Genomic DNA, 14,468 nt, shown 5'->3' with positions numbered 1-14,468 from the left:
TTATATAACACTATGGTCTGAAGCTCCACTTTTCTCTTCTTCCCGTTTATTTTAGTAGCTTAAGGAAAAAACATATTCCTCCATGATAAAATATTTATAAACTGTCAAACACAAATTAGAATGCCAAACCTAAGGTGAATTCTGCATGCTACAGCACAACTGCTCCTTGTGTTTTTTGCAGTCTTTGTTTATGAGTTGGGAGAATCCCCACAGATTTACTGAATGGGGAATACTCCTGCGTCTGGCTTGATGGTCTTGGCAACCTCTTTGTTAGACTCCACAGAGACTCCTGGGTTGCTGCTGGGATGGTCCTGCACAGATTCATACATTGAACTACAATGCTAATCAGCAGATTGGGCAAGGCTTCCCAACTGCTCACCATCCCATTTTTATAAATATAGTAATCAAATCTGGGTTGGGTAAAGCACACGTGCACAGTGAGATCTTGCCAGCAGAGACTCTACTGCCTGCAGCTTGGAGCATCGGAGCATCTCTCCTTTCCTGCTGTGGGTGAGGATGTCTCATTATCAGGGAGAAAGCTGTGTGCTTTCTTGAGCTGTGGGAAGGTATCCTGAGTATCTGGGTAGTATTCTGTGGTGTGCTGTCAATTTGCTAAGAGTGGCTAAAGGATTGAGGAGATACAATCCTGTCAGTTCCTGTCTCAGCGGGTATAGTGACCAGCAGTGTGCTGGAAATGGTGACTGTAGTGCCAGGGTTTTTGGAGTTATTTCAGTCTTAGGTGTGTGAAAATCTTCATAGTGTGTTTCCTCAGCTGCTCACATAGAGGTACATGAACTGATGAACTGTTGGTGGTAACACAGGGCTTGCTCCATGCAATTGCCATTGCTCACCATATATCATCTCTGTTCAATTTGACATTAATTTTTCATTTGTCTAAACCAGAAAGTAAGAAATGTGCTATCTTAGCAATTTATGATGTGTCAAATGTACACCTGGCACTCCTTCATGCCTAAGAATAGTAATAGAAAAGAGTAACTTTTAAATGCAGGTGTCTCTAGGTCACAGTTGCAGCCAGACTAGAGTGTAGGAACCAAAAGAAGATTGCAAAAAACTTTTCATCCATGATGATTTCAATAAGCTGTGGAATAATTTAAGTTTATTGTTCATTAACAAAATCTAGGGATTAAGTCAGTGTGATTTTTGCGGTTGACTTTTAAAAGATTTGAAATTTTGATTAGCCAGCCCATGCAGAAAAATTCAAGTCAGTATAAAGCATATATTTTTGGGGCAATAAGAGATCATTAATGATAGCTTTCAGAAATATTAAATTACTTCCATATAGGTGTCTTAACAAAAGTTAAGTTTTCTTTCAGTATCCTTTATCACATTTATGTTGAAACTCGACTCTTGGTGATGAGCGAGCATGCAAGGTGTAATGGAGAATGAAGAGAGATAGAGGATACCACAATCTCCTCAAGAATGACGTTTTCCACGCTTCTAATTTCGTGTAACATCCTTAGCTTAAAAACGGGGAAACTGCGAGGCGGGTGCTAGGACAACGTGTGGATTTTTCACTGTTGCACTGACCGTGGCGTTTCGTTGTCAGGTACCTGACGGATGGTGGGCTGGGGCTGTACACGCGGCGGCTGAACCGGCTGCCTGACAGCATGGCCACGGTGCGGGAGACGCTGCAGCGCAGCACGGCCCTGGGGCTCGGCGACGCCGACAGGTATGGAGCACCCCGGCAATGCGGGCACCCCGCGCATGCGTCTGCCTTCCTCTGGAGTGTTTTGGGTTCTGTGTTCACGCAGGTGTCAGGAGAAATGCTGGGTTTATGTCTCCTGAGTGCTTTGCTGGAATTTCCCCCAAGTGTTTGTGGATGGGAGGCAACATAAGAAAGTGTTAAGCTCCTGTTATAGTTGTGTTTGAAATAGAAAGGACGGAATTATCTCCTCATGTCCATTGATTCTCCTCCAATTCCAGTAATTCAGTGTGAACAGTCAAGGCCAAATGTCAAGAATTAGGGGACTGGAAATCTATAATTTATGGGAGAGCAGTCACAAAGGAACACAGTAAAATACTCTGTTAATGTTGATATAAATGGGTTAAATACTGTTGCTTTTAATGAGGTCAGCACATAGCTGCTTCTTTCCCTTCCAAAGCCTGATCAGTGTTACTCTTGATGCAGTAAGTGACCCGTATCCTTTTTCTTCCATGACGGGCCTCTAAGTATAAAACACAAATTTTGAGGTACACATTCAAACCAATTTTTCAACAAAAAGTTTTTCTCTTTGCTATCTGTAAGTCATTCCCAGGACATAATGCACTTGACTGAGCTTGATATTATTGATACTTCATAGTGAGATATCACTAAAGAAACACAAGTGATGGAGAATCTAGCCTTGTTTTCTAAGCAAACTAAATCTAAATCTGCCAAGATTTAGAACTAAATCTGCTTTGACATTCTCATGGTATTAGTAAAGAGCAGGATGTCAAATCTAAACGAACTAAAACCTCTCAGAGAATCCCAGCTCAGTTTGAATTACAGGTCAATTATGCTTGCCAGTTGTAAAATATGCCTGGATTTTTCCAGGAGCTCATATCTCTTTCTGAAATTTGCAGCTTGAAACCAGCGCTTGCTGCTGGTGCTGTGGGTGAGGGTGATTCCACTTTGTGATGCAGCTGGAGATTAATAAAGTGTCATCCTCTTCTGCTGCTGTGGCTTTTGAACATTGCCACAGTAGCAAAAGCTTCTGTTTAAAATTCAGCATTTGTCTAAGATAAAGTATATTGTCGTTTAAGTAATAGCTTTCTGAAGAGCCAGTGATACATTCTTGTCATTGGTTCCTTCCCTCATCCAATATTTTCTGTGCTTGCAACACTTTTTGTTCGCTGAGCTCCTTTGCTGAGGACAGCTCACATCAGGCACCAATTAGAAACATTTGACAAGAGGGATATTTGTGTGTTTAAATGTATTCCACCTAGAATGGGGCTGTGACCCACTGAAATGTAATCCCTAGATTGTCAGTTGTCTCAGCTTTGAAGATCATCCTTTCAGTTCACTTGGAGGGGGACAGGCTACACACAATTAAGACTCTGCATGGCATAAGAATTACCCTTGGTCCCAGAGCTGGTGATACCATGATGTATTGCTTTGATTTAGTCTTTTCTTTTTAGAATATAATAACTTATACAGGAGATGAAGGGTTTCTGACAGTAGGGCAGTGATTTAAAAATAGCTCCTCTTTGTTTGCTGGGTGACCATGATGTGCAGTTTAAACAAAAAATTAATCTTTGCTCATGGAGTTTTCTGGGGTGAAAATGGGCATAAGGAAAAGGAATTGAATAAAGCTGTGCAGTAATTAATTGTTTTCTTCATTCTATGAGGCAGTGAGAAGGGGTGCTGAGTTACTTTATTGGTACATGCAGAAAACATATTGAAGATTCTATTAAACTTGTTCAAAGCAGATGTTAATTGAATGCATGGGAGAACAAGTGTGAAAGACTGTGAACCTGTGAGCGTGAGGTTAATCATTAAAAGGTTATCAGAGGAATTTTTGCAATATGCTAGCTTGTTTCGTTTCTTGTGCCATTAGTTGTAGAAGTTTAGTTGTGAGGCTTTTACTCATTGGCTCTGGTATGGTAAAGCACAGACCTTACAAGGTACATTTTCCTCCACTGCAGGGAAATCCAAACAAGGGCATTGAATTTTATGCTTGATTGCAAGGTTAATGAAATCACTGCACAACATAGCTGAGCTTACTTTTTGACTTCAAGATAATTTTAGTTTGCCTAGAACAAAGGCATTTTAAATCAAAAAGGGCATTAAAATACCTTTTTATTTAGTTTGTGATTGTTTTTTCAATTTAGTTTGGGATTATTTTTTCAAAACTGGAAATAAATATCCTATTGTTGTGTCTGTTCTATATATATGAACTTGGTGTGTGCCATCTGGTTATTTAAGTAGATTCACATTGTCAGACCCAGCTGCTCAATCTGAGACTAAATCTGGCCCTTGCCTTCATATATGTAACTTGCATTTGTAATATATGTAGGTAAGTTGGATCTGAATAAATCTTTCTGTCGTTGCTTACCTGTGTAAACTGTTATTTAGAGGGGATAATTCAGACCTGTGCTGATTTATTATGTCCTTGTGACTGGGACAGAGAGTGTGGATGAGAGTTTGGCAAGAGTAGCTTTAATGTTATTATGGTAATGTCTAAATGTCCTTTTAAAAAATCATCAGTGATGAAGTGCTTAAGAAACTACTGCTGAGCATGACTGACTTCAATTGTTTACATTTTACAGTTGTATTTGAGGTTGCATAAATTACCTGGCTTTGCATAAAGGTATAGAAAGATCTTCCCCAGCTCCTGACTGTAATGACTTTTCTTGTAAGAGTGGCTTATGTTGACTTGTTGCTTCCAACAGCTACAGATTTGATGGACTGTAGGTAAAATAGTAAAAAGAGTGCTGAGCTTGCTCTTCAAGAGTGTGCCAGTATCCTGATCACATCTGGTGACAACAGTATCAGTCTTGTCACACGCTTGGTTAAAAACAAGTCCACATTCAGATTAACTCTTAGGCAGATTTGTGACTGAAGCTGCTTCCTGGCAGTCAGCATTTTAGAAGTATTTCCTGCTTTTGGAAAGAACTTTGAATAATAATAAAGAGGAGGCTGTGGAACCTGGACAGGAGATGGACAGAAAAGAAGAATGGGAATTGAAGCAGAAACTGAGCAGAAGGCCAGAGGACATTCCATGCAGAGCACACATACTTTGCCATTAATGTCATTGAGTGCAGTACAAATGGTAAAAATTGTGGCTTTCAAAAATAGCTGAAGAGTAGTATTTTGCTGCTATTTTGCATTTTATAAAAACAGATTAAGGCTATTTATATGTCTCTTGGCTCAGGTAGTAGACAGTATTTCACATTTGTGGAGTAAAGCCCTTTGTCTGAAGTATGTTTAAATTCACTAACTGCAATTTAATTTCTTGAATCCTGCTACAGTGATGAGATTACTACAAAGATGGGCTAGGATGGGCTAGTTCTTGGTGGTGGAGGGAGATTGTTAGTTTGCCTTCATAACCAGGAGAACTTGGATCACACTTCAGAAGGGCTGAAAAGCAAGCTGAAGCAAGTCATCAGGTTGGGGGAAATATTGGCCTGCTTTGAAAAGTGGGGAGAGAAGTTGTCACTGCTTTTGGGAGGAGGCAGATTCCACTGAAAGCAGAATTACAGTCATGGTGCTGATGGGTATTGCTTAAGAAGCTGCATCAAATTTCCTTCTTTTTTTTTTTTTTTTCCTTTGTCAGGTGCTGATTTATTTTAGGCAATTGAAAATTTTATAATATAAGGAAAAGAAAATTTTTGTTAAGACATTCTTTATGTAGTTTTATGGAAGAATAAGGCAGCCTGAAGTCCTGACTGTGGTTTCAATTTTTTTTCTTCTTAACTGAGACAATGAAGCTAAAGTTAAATCAACCTGTAGCAGAACTACTCCATCACTGCCCATTTCATCATTGCTGGAGTTTACTGCTCTAGCAGAGGTAGCACAATACATAAAAAAGGGGCAAAACAGGGAAAATGGTTCTGAAATATATATATCTATAGTCACACAGACTGGATAATCTTCCTCTTAAATTGTTAAAACATGACTGGGTTATATCTTAAACTTCAGGTGGACCCAGTTGCTGTAGTAATGTGTAGAAATAGATATTCCTGCCTTCTAATGGCAGTGAAATTCCCATCACCTCCTTCCCCCACAGCATCTCCCTGCCCTGCAGTGCTCTCTCAAGAGTGTTGACATAAGTGTTTGTAAAGGAACTTGCAGGGAGATTCCTCTGGTGTTTTGTGTGAATGAATTTGCAGAGAGAGGATGTCTCTTCTGTCAGGAGGAGTAAGTACATCCACTGAAGTCATCTACAGGCCTCAGGAGGTCTCAGCTGAGGAAGTTGATGCCGTACTATTTCCATTGTGCCTGGAAGATTACATGACATCAGCTCACGGTTCCTTCAGTTCCGGAGTGTCCTGACAGTTGCATGTGCATTAAGCTGCTGTGATTAAGATAACATACATAAATAATGTATATAAAAAGTGGTTTTGAGCATTCATTGCTTGCTGTATCTGTGCTGTGAGTCACTGCAGTTTGTGTATGTATGCCCATCTAGAGTTGCTTAACAGCAAAGTCACAGGACTGGTGAAATGATTCATGCCTAGCAGATTATCTGCCCTGCTTGACCATCTGTTTGGATTTTATCACTAAATTAGAAAAAAGTGCTACTGCTTCTAAATATGCAAGGTTGTACCTTGGTACCTGTAGATCTCCATCTCTCTGTCTTTGAAAGATTCCACGTTTATCTTGAAAAGTGACTCTCAGAAGCAGGGGAAATTCACATTGCAAAGATTCTTTGAAGTTTATGGCCCTGGGATTTGCTGATTAGAATCACAATACCATATGCTTTTATTTTCCAAGGAATCTTTTCACAAGCTGCAATCCAAAGTGGTTTTAGATCACATAAAGTAATTGCAAAGTTAAGCAACAAATAGTAGTTCAAAACAAAGGTATAGTAGCTGTACCTGGGGGCTGAAACGAGCACTACCAAAAGGAAGAAAAGGACACTACATACAAACATGGTTAGTCAAGGGAAGCAGTGTCTTTTGGCAGATCTGGTTCAGTGGTCTAAAAGATGACAAACTTCTTCTAAAGTTTTCTTCAGGTCTAGGAGCAAAAATTTTCATTACCTAACACAAGCTTTGTGTGAATTTGTTCAGTAGACATGGTATTAATGGTTTTCCTTATTTTTCTTTTTGCATGTTTTTTGGGGGGGTGTACATGCGGTACAGTGGACAAAATATTCTGGGCAGTACTTCTGTAGGATTTGGTAGTGTTAATTCTGTTTAGAGAGGCATGATGGAATGGAGATAGGTTTGAAAGTTTTGTTTGTTTCTCAGGCTTGGTTTAATTTTACTCATTGCATGATGGCAGCTAAGAGTGTGATCCCAACAACCAACTTAGTGAGTTTGGGAGTTGTTGGAAAGCTTGAGGAAGGGCTGACTTAAGGAAATAGGTCAATTTTCAGCATAGATTGTTTGTATAAAAATTTCTATCCAGGCTCCACATGTAGTAGATGTATGATTGACTGTGGGGACTGGCTGTTGAAGCAGTTTTATGTCCCCAAGGAAAACCAATTCTAATTCTACTCAAAGTTAGTAAACTGACTTTTAGTAAAATTAGAGTTGGTTTTCCTTGAGGGCAGCTCCTTCTCTGTTTATTCATGGCCACAAAAAGAGCAGATTTTACTGCAGTAAGGACATGTGTGCATTCAAGAAGGCAGGAATTATCCTACTCTACTCTTACTCAGGTATTCAGGTATTCTCTAATACCTGGTTTAGTATTTCCACAGGCTGACAAGGCAGCTGAGAGCAGTTATTTCCCTTGTTCAAGAGCTCTTCATTGAGAAGGTGCAATTCTACCACTCAGTACTAAAAACAACCAAACACCCTACAACTGCAAGCTCTTCCCTCCAAAGTCAGTTGATTGGGCAATCTTCATGTGCTTGGTTATCACTCTAGTTCTAATCCTCTTCAGAACTGCCTGTTTTGATTAGATGTAAACATATGTAAGAGATAGTCTGGATCTAGGCTTTAGGAGCTGCATTTCTTGTTGAAACCTTTCCCCTGGTGTCATGCCCCTTGCTTTTGTAGCTGTGATTCTCATTCTGCATTCCTTTATATTTTAGTTTGTACTTACATCTCTCCTGTAGCATCTAAGTTAAATGTTTAGGCCAGGAGCTGCTGTTCACTACAAAGCTAGAGGAAGGTGGGAGGTGCCCTCATGGGAGCCACTCATCATGACTAAGCCAGGACTTTCTTTTTGCCCATGCAAACAGTTTGTGCTTCCCTGGAAGGCTGCACTGTGGTGTGTGGACAGGTGAAAGGACCTTGCCTTTTCCAGAATTGTGAGTGCTGATTCTGTGAAAACAGGGAAAACTGCCTGATTTAAGCAGCTGAATAATTTGCATCTAGGGATGGCAAAATCACGATCCTACACCACTGGAACTGAATTTTCCTGAAGAGATGCTTCCTTTCATACACCTCCACTCAAAGTATATAAGTATAAAGTTGATCTCAGTGCTGATTTGGAGGCTCTTCTGAAACCCTTTATTTCTGGTTCCACTGCCAGAGATTAGCACTGTCTTTTCTGTTGTATGAAGTGGCTTTTAAAACACTTTAGACATGTGGGAAATTAAGCTTGTATTCCAAGGGTAAACAAGATTGTAGATACAAGGACCATTTTGAACTGTATCAGGGTCTTTGTGCTTTGCATGACAAACCAAGGAATGTGAAATGCTTGCTGAGACAGAGCAGACTTTGTTGTTTGGTTTTCCATGTCGAATGGCAAGAGAGTCAACACGGTCTCACAACTGACCTACACCAGTAACCTCTGAGTTTGGGATTTGGAGATTGAATAGATAAAACCAATAGCAGACAGCTGCCAGGCTCCCAAAGCAGAATTGCAGTTTGGGGCTATTTGAAGAGCGTGGAAGCTCATTGTGGCTGTAAAGCAAATTTCTAGACTGGTGATTTTTTTCAAATATTGTGTTTATTACTAAATATCTCATTACTGGAAGACCTAAATGTTCCTCTTTTGATCTTTGTTTATCTATCCTTGCTGTCCATAATTGTAAATTTCAGTATTTATTTGCTTTTCCTCCTGCTATACAGCTATGTACTCTCTTGTGATTATAACAGTAGTCTGTTAGTATTTGCTTCCATGGTAACAGAAATATTAATGTTAATAGCCAGGATCTAAGCTTTCTTTTTAGCAGATGAATGCTTCCTGTAATGGTATTGTTTGGAAAATTACATCAGAATTCTGAGTCCAAATATAAGATGCACGTGTTTTCCTGTATGCATGCTCTTCTGAGCTTTGCTGGAGTCTTCCTTCCTTCCTTCCTTCCTTCCTTCCTTCCTTCCTTCCTTCCTTCCTTCCTTCCTTCCTTCCTTCCTTCCTTCCTTCCTTCCTTCCTTCCTTCCTTCCTTCCTTCCTTCCTTCCTTCCTTCCTTCCCTCCCTCCCTCCCTCCCTCCCTCCCTCCCTTTCCTCCCCTTCCTCCCCTTCCTTTCCCTCTCTCTCTTTCTTTCTTTCTTTTCTTTTTTTCTTCCCCAGGATTCTTGGAGCTGCTGCTTATGTCACATCATTCCTTGTCATGATAACTTCCATGGTGTCCCAGCTAGATATTCCATATTGAGAGTCCATGCACTTCTTATCTGTAGATCCTATCCTGCTCTTCTCAATTCCTCAGCTTCCTCATGACATAGGGATTTTTCAGCAGTAGAATAAGGTGACTTTGTGACCTTTTTATGACAGCTAATAAGATTCACAGTGACAGTGAGACTCCACAGAACAAGCGGTCTACTTTGCTCCTGATCTTTCTGCATTGAGCTCCAACATCCTGAGGCTTAAACTGCTCAGTGTTACACAGCTCCACAGGGCTTAAAAACACTCTGCTATTGAATAAACAGGCATTAAGGCTTCCATATGATGTTCTTATGTTGCTTAAGTATATGCAGTTAAATATACATTTGGCCAGGATAAATAATTGCACACTCCACAGTGGAAACACTTGGAACGACATTGTGCTGCTACAGCAGCATTATGAGAACATGTGTAATTTGTTTTTATTAGTCAAAGTTTTTTATATATTCTCACTAAAGATAAAACATCTAATTTTATTGAAATTGATTGCTGCAATTCAAGGCTAATTAATTGGACATAAGTGGCATTTGAACGTGTGAGACCTGTGTGCAGGGTTAGCACAGGGGGCCTCAGTAACCACCCCTTTGCTAGAGGCTGTGTTTATGTGTATCCAGGTATAGATGGTCAATAAGTAGCCAGGGGATAAATTCTAAACATTGAAAGTCTGATTAGTGCCTGAGCAAAGTCCAAGGGCTGAGGTCAGCTCTCTTTAACTATATGCTATTTTTTTGTTGCTCCTTAACTTACAAAGGCTCAGTTCAGCAGCTGCTGTGGAGTTACCATGTGCTCTCTCCAGCCCCAAGTAATATTTTAATCTTTTAAATTTAATTTTAACTTTAAAGTTTATCTTTTCTGATTATGTTGTTAGCTTAAGTTAATTTTCATATAGATCAACTAATTCATTCGTTTTGGTTGGGGGAAATGAGCAAACCATCTTGAGTGTTCAAAAAGGTTTCATTCCCTCTTTCACGTTCATTGTCAAGGTTGATTTACTATTGTTATGAAACTTGCAGCTAGAAATACTCTTCGTAAAATGACTTAATGCCTTAAACATTTCTTTGAAATCATTCATGTTATTTGATACCATCTGATATGCACATGCATAGTTTCATGCTTCATTTGCATTTTTATGCAAATACTTAATTTTTGTTTTCAGGCATGACTGAAACATAGCACTGCATTTGCAGAACTGGAGCTGTTTTGAATGCAGAAGGGATGAATATTATCAGGAAATGGCTGCAGATGTATTTATAGGCAACTGTGTATCTCTGTGGAAAAAAGGTGAGAGGGGAAAGGAGAAGGAAGGATCACCAACAGGAGCCTACGGGAAAAAAACATAAGTATACTGTGCCAGGTCAAGAGGTTACATTCACCCAGGAAAGTCTTATATTCTACTTAACCTGTGTTTTGGACTGTGTGTATCCTCTGTCTATTCCTAGGGAGAGAATTTATTCATTTGTGCTTTGAGAGCAAAGGACTCAGGAAAGGGATCAGGTGGTGGAAAGAAATCTGCATTTACGTATTTCTAATGTCTTAAATGTGCATGCAAGGAAAAGACAGAAATTTTCTGAAATCAGAAGACTATGATTTCGAACTGAAGTCAGGCTGTGAGTTTCATGCTCTTATTTCTATTGAAATTCTTTGTTGGCTTCTAGCTATAACCACAAAGTTGTTTCTTTGTTATTAGAGGTTAAAAGCCAGAATGCCATATGGCAACAAGAAGTTCCTTGTTTTTCCTTTTTGTCTAACTGTGCTCCTGGTTTGACCTCCAACACCAACACCTAGAGGTAGAATCAGAGGTGTCTTCTACTCTGTGGCTTAGAGTTTTGGTCTCTTTCTGCAGTAACTTCTGACCGATTCTCATTTCTCACACCATGTCTGTACGGGCTGAATTTACATCAGCTGTAATGAGCTGAACATGTGACTGATAAAATAATTACTTTTCTGTGAGTCATACCACATGTTCCCCTCTCCCCCACCACAATTCTGGTCATTCTTTTCTGTGAGTTATTTTACTTTTTCTGCATCATCCCCTCTATGCCACCAGTTTGCTTTCCCTTGCAGCCATCCATTGCTTTCCAAACAATGCCTTGTGAATTTGGGTGGGCTTTCATCACTACCTGTATTCTCAGCAAATTACTGCAGATCAACTTTGCCCATGAAATGTGTTTGAATCTTGCAGTCACTCCCCCTTTGGGTACATTCTTCTCTTATTTATTGACATCAGGCTCCGATTTCACCTCCAGATTTTAACACTTTTAAAATGAGGGGGTTGCAATACATGGTGATGTGGTTGAGTTTATTATGGAAATTTGTATGTTATCAAATCATTTAGGAACAAGGGATTGTTTTAGAAATTAAAAATGAGAGCCGAAGGTAACTTATGACTTGACTAAGCAAGCCTGGGTGAGGTCATGGGAGGAGAATGAAACTTTCTTTGGACATTTTCAGGAATAGTAGTGAACTGTAGCTATAACTTTAGTAGAATGAATTCAAGACAGACAAGAAAAAGAGGGTGAATAGAAGAAAAACCTCTGTGCATTTACTATTTGATAAAGTAATCTCTGAGAACTCTGTTCTTTGTGTCTTTAAAAATGTATTTGAACCAAAGCATAATCACACATTAGAGGGAAGGTGGTGGGAATAACCAAGAAGGGGTTTTCCAGATGAATCTTTTCTTATTTCTTTACTAATCTTGAAGGAAAGGACTTTCTTCAGTTTGTTAGGTGTGCCTGTTAAAATGCCAAATATGAATGTGTGCATTAATCTACCTAGTAGTAGTTTGCTTTTATTTGTTGCGGGGGGGGAGCACAGGATATATCTACTGACTTTTGTCCTTTCATCCTGTCTTCCCTTGTGTGGTTCAGTTCATTTAAGTCTCTAAACAAATATATCCAATGACCACTCCTTAATTCTAGAGGAATTCACTGAAACAGAGTTGTATTTATAAGTCCTAGTTTAAGTCTGTGATAGCAAAGTGAGACATCATTTCACAGCTCAGCGTTATCTAGATGGCCACACTCTGCCAATGTTGAAACAGGACAGAGAAATGAGAGACTGGTTTAGAATTATTGCACATGGATAAAACAGAAAATAAGGATTTGGGTTTTGTTCTTGTTTTTTTTTTCTTTACAGAGGAGTGATGCAGTAGTGATTAAGGCCATAATGTCCAAAGTTTAGTTGAGGTCACTGCTGTGCCTAACCTGGAGCAAGGATCTCTGTTTTTGGCCTGTTCTGGCTTGTGTTAGGGTTATTTCTGTAAGAATATTTCTCCCTGTCTCTCCAGCCAAATTATTTGCTGGAAATAATATCAACATAAGATACTGAGAGGTGTTGATTGGACTCTTGAGTATTGTGGAGCTATCAGGACAGGATGTAGGATGGAAAGAATTCAGGTTAAAGTCCTTGAACTCCCACATCTCCCCCAGCTGATTTAACTATGAAAATTAACAAGGGGTCCAAGGGAGTTGTCTTAGTGTTGTGAAGGCACATTTTTTCATAAACCAACAGGATATTTAATTTAAAATTTCCATATTTCTCTAAAGCAGAGATGTTTGCTCTAGCAATAGCAGAGCTGGCAGTTGGAGAGTTTTAGCTTGCCAAACGAGAGGTGGTGTTACAGTTCCTTAAAGCTTCTACTTAGCAAAATAAATTTCTGACACGATTCCAGTCACTTCTGGACATTTCTGGTCACTTCTCAGCTGCTTATGTTGTGCCCCTGTGGTGTAAAGGTGTCTCTGATCATGACAGATTGAGAGAGTTGTGATTGTTCAGCACGGAGAAGAGAAGGCTCCAGGGAGAACTGAGAGTCCCTTCGGTGCCTGAAGGAGCTACAAGAAAGGGACTTTGAACAAGGGCCTGGAGTGACAGGACAAGGGGCAATGGCTTCACACTGACAAGGTGGATAGAAGGGATATTTGGTAGAAATTCTTTACTGTGGGGGTGGTGAGGCCCTGGCACAGACTGTGAATGCTTCATCCCTAAGGTCCCTTTGGACCCACAGTGCTGTATGATTCTGTGCTGGTTCCCTGAGTCACAGCTATTTGTCATTGTAGAGCAGTGATCCACCACCTCCAGCTGGCCCAACATTCAGCTCCAGACTTTCCATCTAAATTTGTTTTCGATTTTCTTTTTTCCAGTTACTCTTCACATACATCCTTGGCTTCCCTTCATGTCTTACCCTCTCTGTTCTCCAGGGCCCTCCAGAACTGAATTAATATTTTGTATTGCAGGACAAGGCTTCTGAGGGAAGATTAATACAACTCAATAGTAAGATCATGTCTTATTTTCTAATGATTCTCAGGAATTGTTGTTCTGTTTTTAACCAAGACCAAAGTCCATCCTTGAGCTGACACGCTGCTTAGAAAATTTTAGGCCAAACATCTCAGTTTTGGCAAAGTGATAAATAATTGAGCTCATTCCCCCTGCTAATTAGTTCATTACTGTAATGCAGCCATCTCTGAAGCAGTGGGTGTAGCCTCTGAGAGAATAAAGATGTGCTGTGAAACCCAGCAGGGCTGGGGAAGGGATTACTGGGTGAGGAGCAGTTTTGCAAGTTTTTGCTCTCACAGAAGTGCTAGGAAAGGTTAAGGAGTCCTGCAGAGACCCTGGGACCTCGAGACTTCTGCGGGGTGAGGAGTGGAGCGTGGAAGCAGTGCAAGCAGCAGTGATCTAGAGCTCTCAGCAGGCACAGTAAGCCTTGCTTACCTGCTGAAAAGTGGTAAAATCGTGGTTTTCTGTTACATTTCATGGCTGGAACCGTTAAAAGGTTAAATTCTTCTGAAGTGAGAATAGGAGGGGTAGGCGTGATATTGGGAAAGGTTTATGACTTTGCACAGTTTAGCTTTTGTTTTCTCACACTTTATTCCTAAAAAAAAAAAAACCAAAAAAAAAAAAAAAAAAAAAAAAGGAAAAGGATAGAGAAAGAAGCCTAGCTGCTGCTTTAAACTTGTTATCAGTTAGGAATTAGAGATAATGTGGGTGAAGGGATGGTTCGGGCAGGCTTCGGTTCAGCCGCTGGGGCGGGAGGGGAATGCGGCTCCGGGGAGAGGCTCCGCAGAGCTTTCAGCTGCATTGGATGCTCGAGGGCAATTAAACACACAAGACTTCCCCCTTAAAGAAAGGCACAGAAGGGAGTCTCCTGTTTTCTGTGCTGGTAATTAGCAAGAGGAGAGAAGAATGTGTAAACGAAGAAAAAAAAGATGGTGCTGTGGCGATGGAGGATGTCAGACCCCAGCAGGATGCCTG

General features: G+C 40.2%; 1 protein-coding gene across 2 annotated transcripts in view; it reads left to right on the top strand.

Annotated features, from left to right (window-relative positions):
- Positions 1-14,468, top strand: part of NAV2 (neuron navigator 2) — a 199,399-nt gene that overhangs the window by 117,844 nt on the left and 67,087 nt on the right. For both annotated transcript variants that reach the window (XM_056492748.1, XM_056492747.1), the window contains one exon: positions 1,568-1,690. In XM_056492748.1, the coding sequence (XP_056348723.1) occupies positions 1,568-1,690 (123 nt within the window). The remainder of the gene's footprint in view (positions 1-1,567; positions 1,691-14,468) is intronic.

The sequence above is a fragment of the Oenanthe melanoleuca genome, chromosome 5 (genome assembly GCF_029582105.1).
Source record: "Oenanthe melanoleuca isolate GR-GAL-2019-014 chromosome 5, OMel1.0, whole genome shotgun sequence".
NCBI lineage: Eukaryota > Metazoa > Chordata > Aves > Passeriformes > Muscicapidae > Oenanthe > Oenanthe melanoleuca.
The sequence above is the reverse complement of the archived record's forward strand: the minus strand, read 5'-3'. Positions and strand labels throughout refer to the sequence as shown.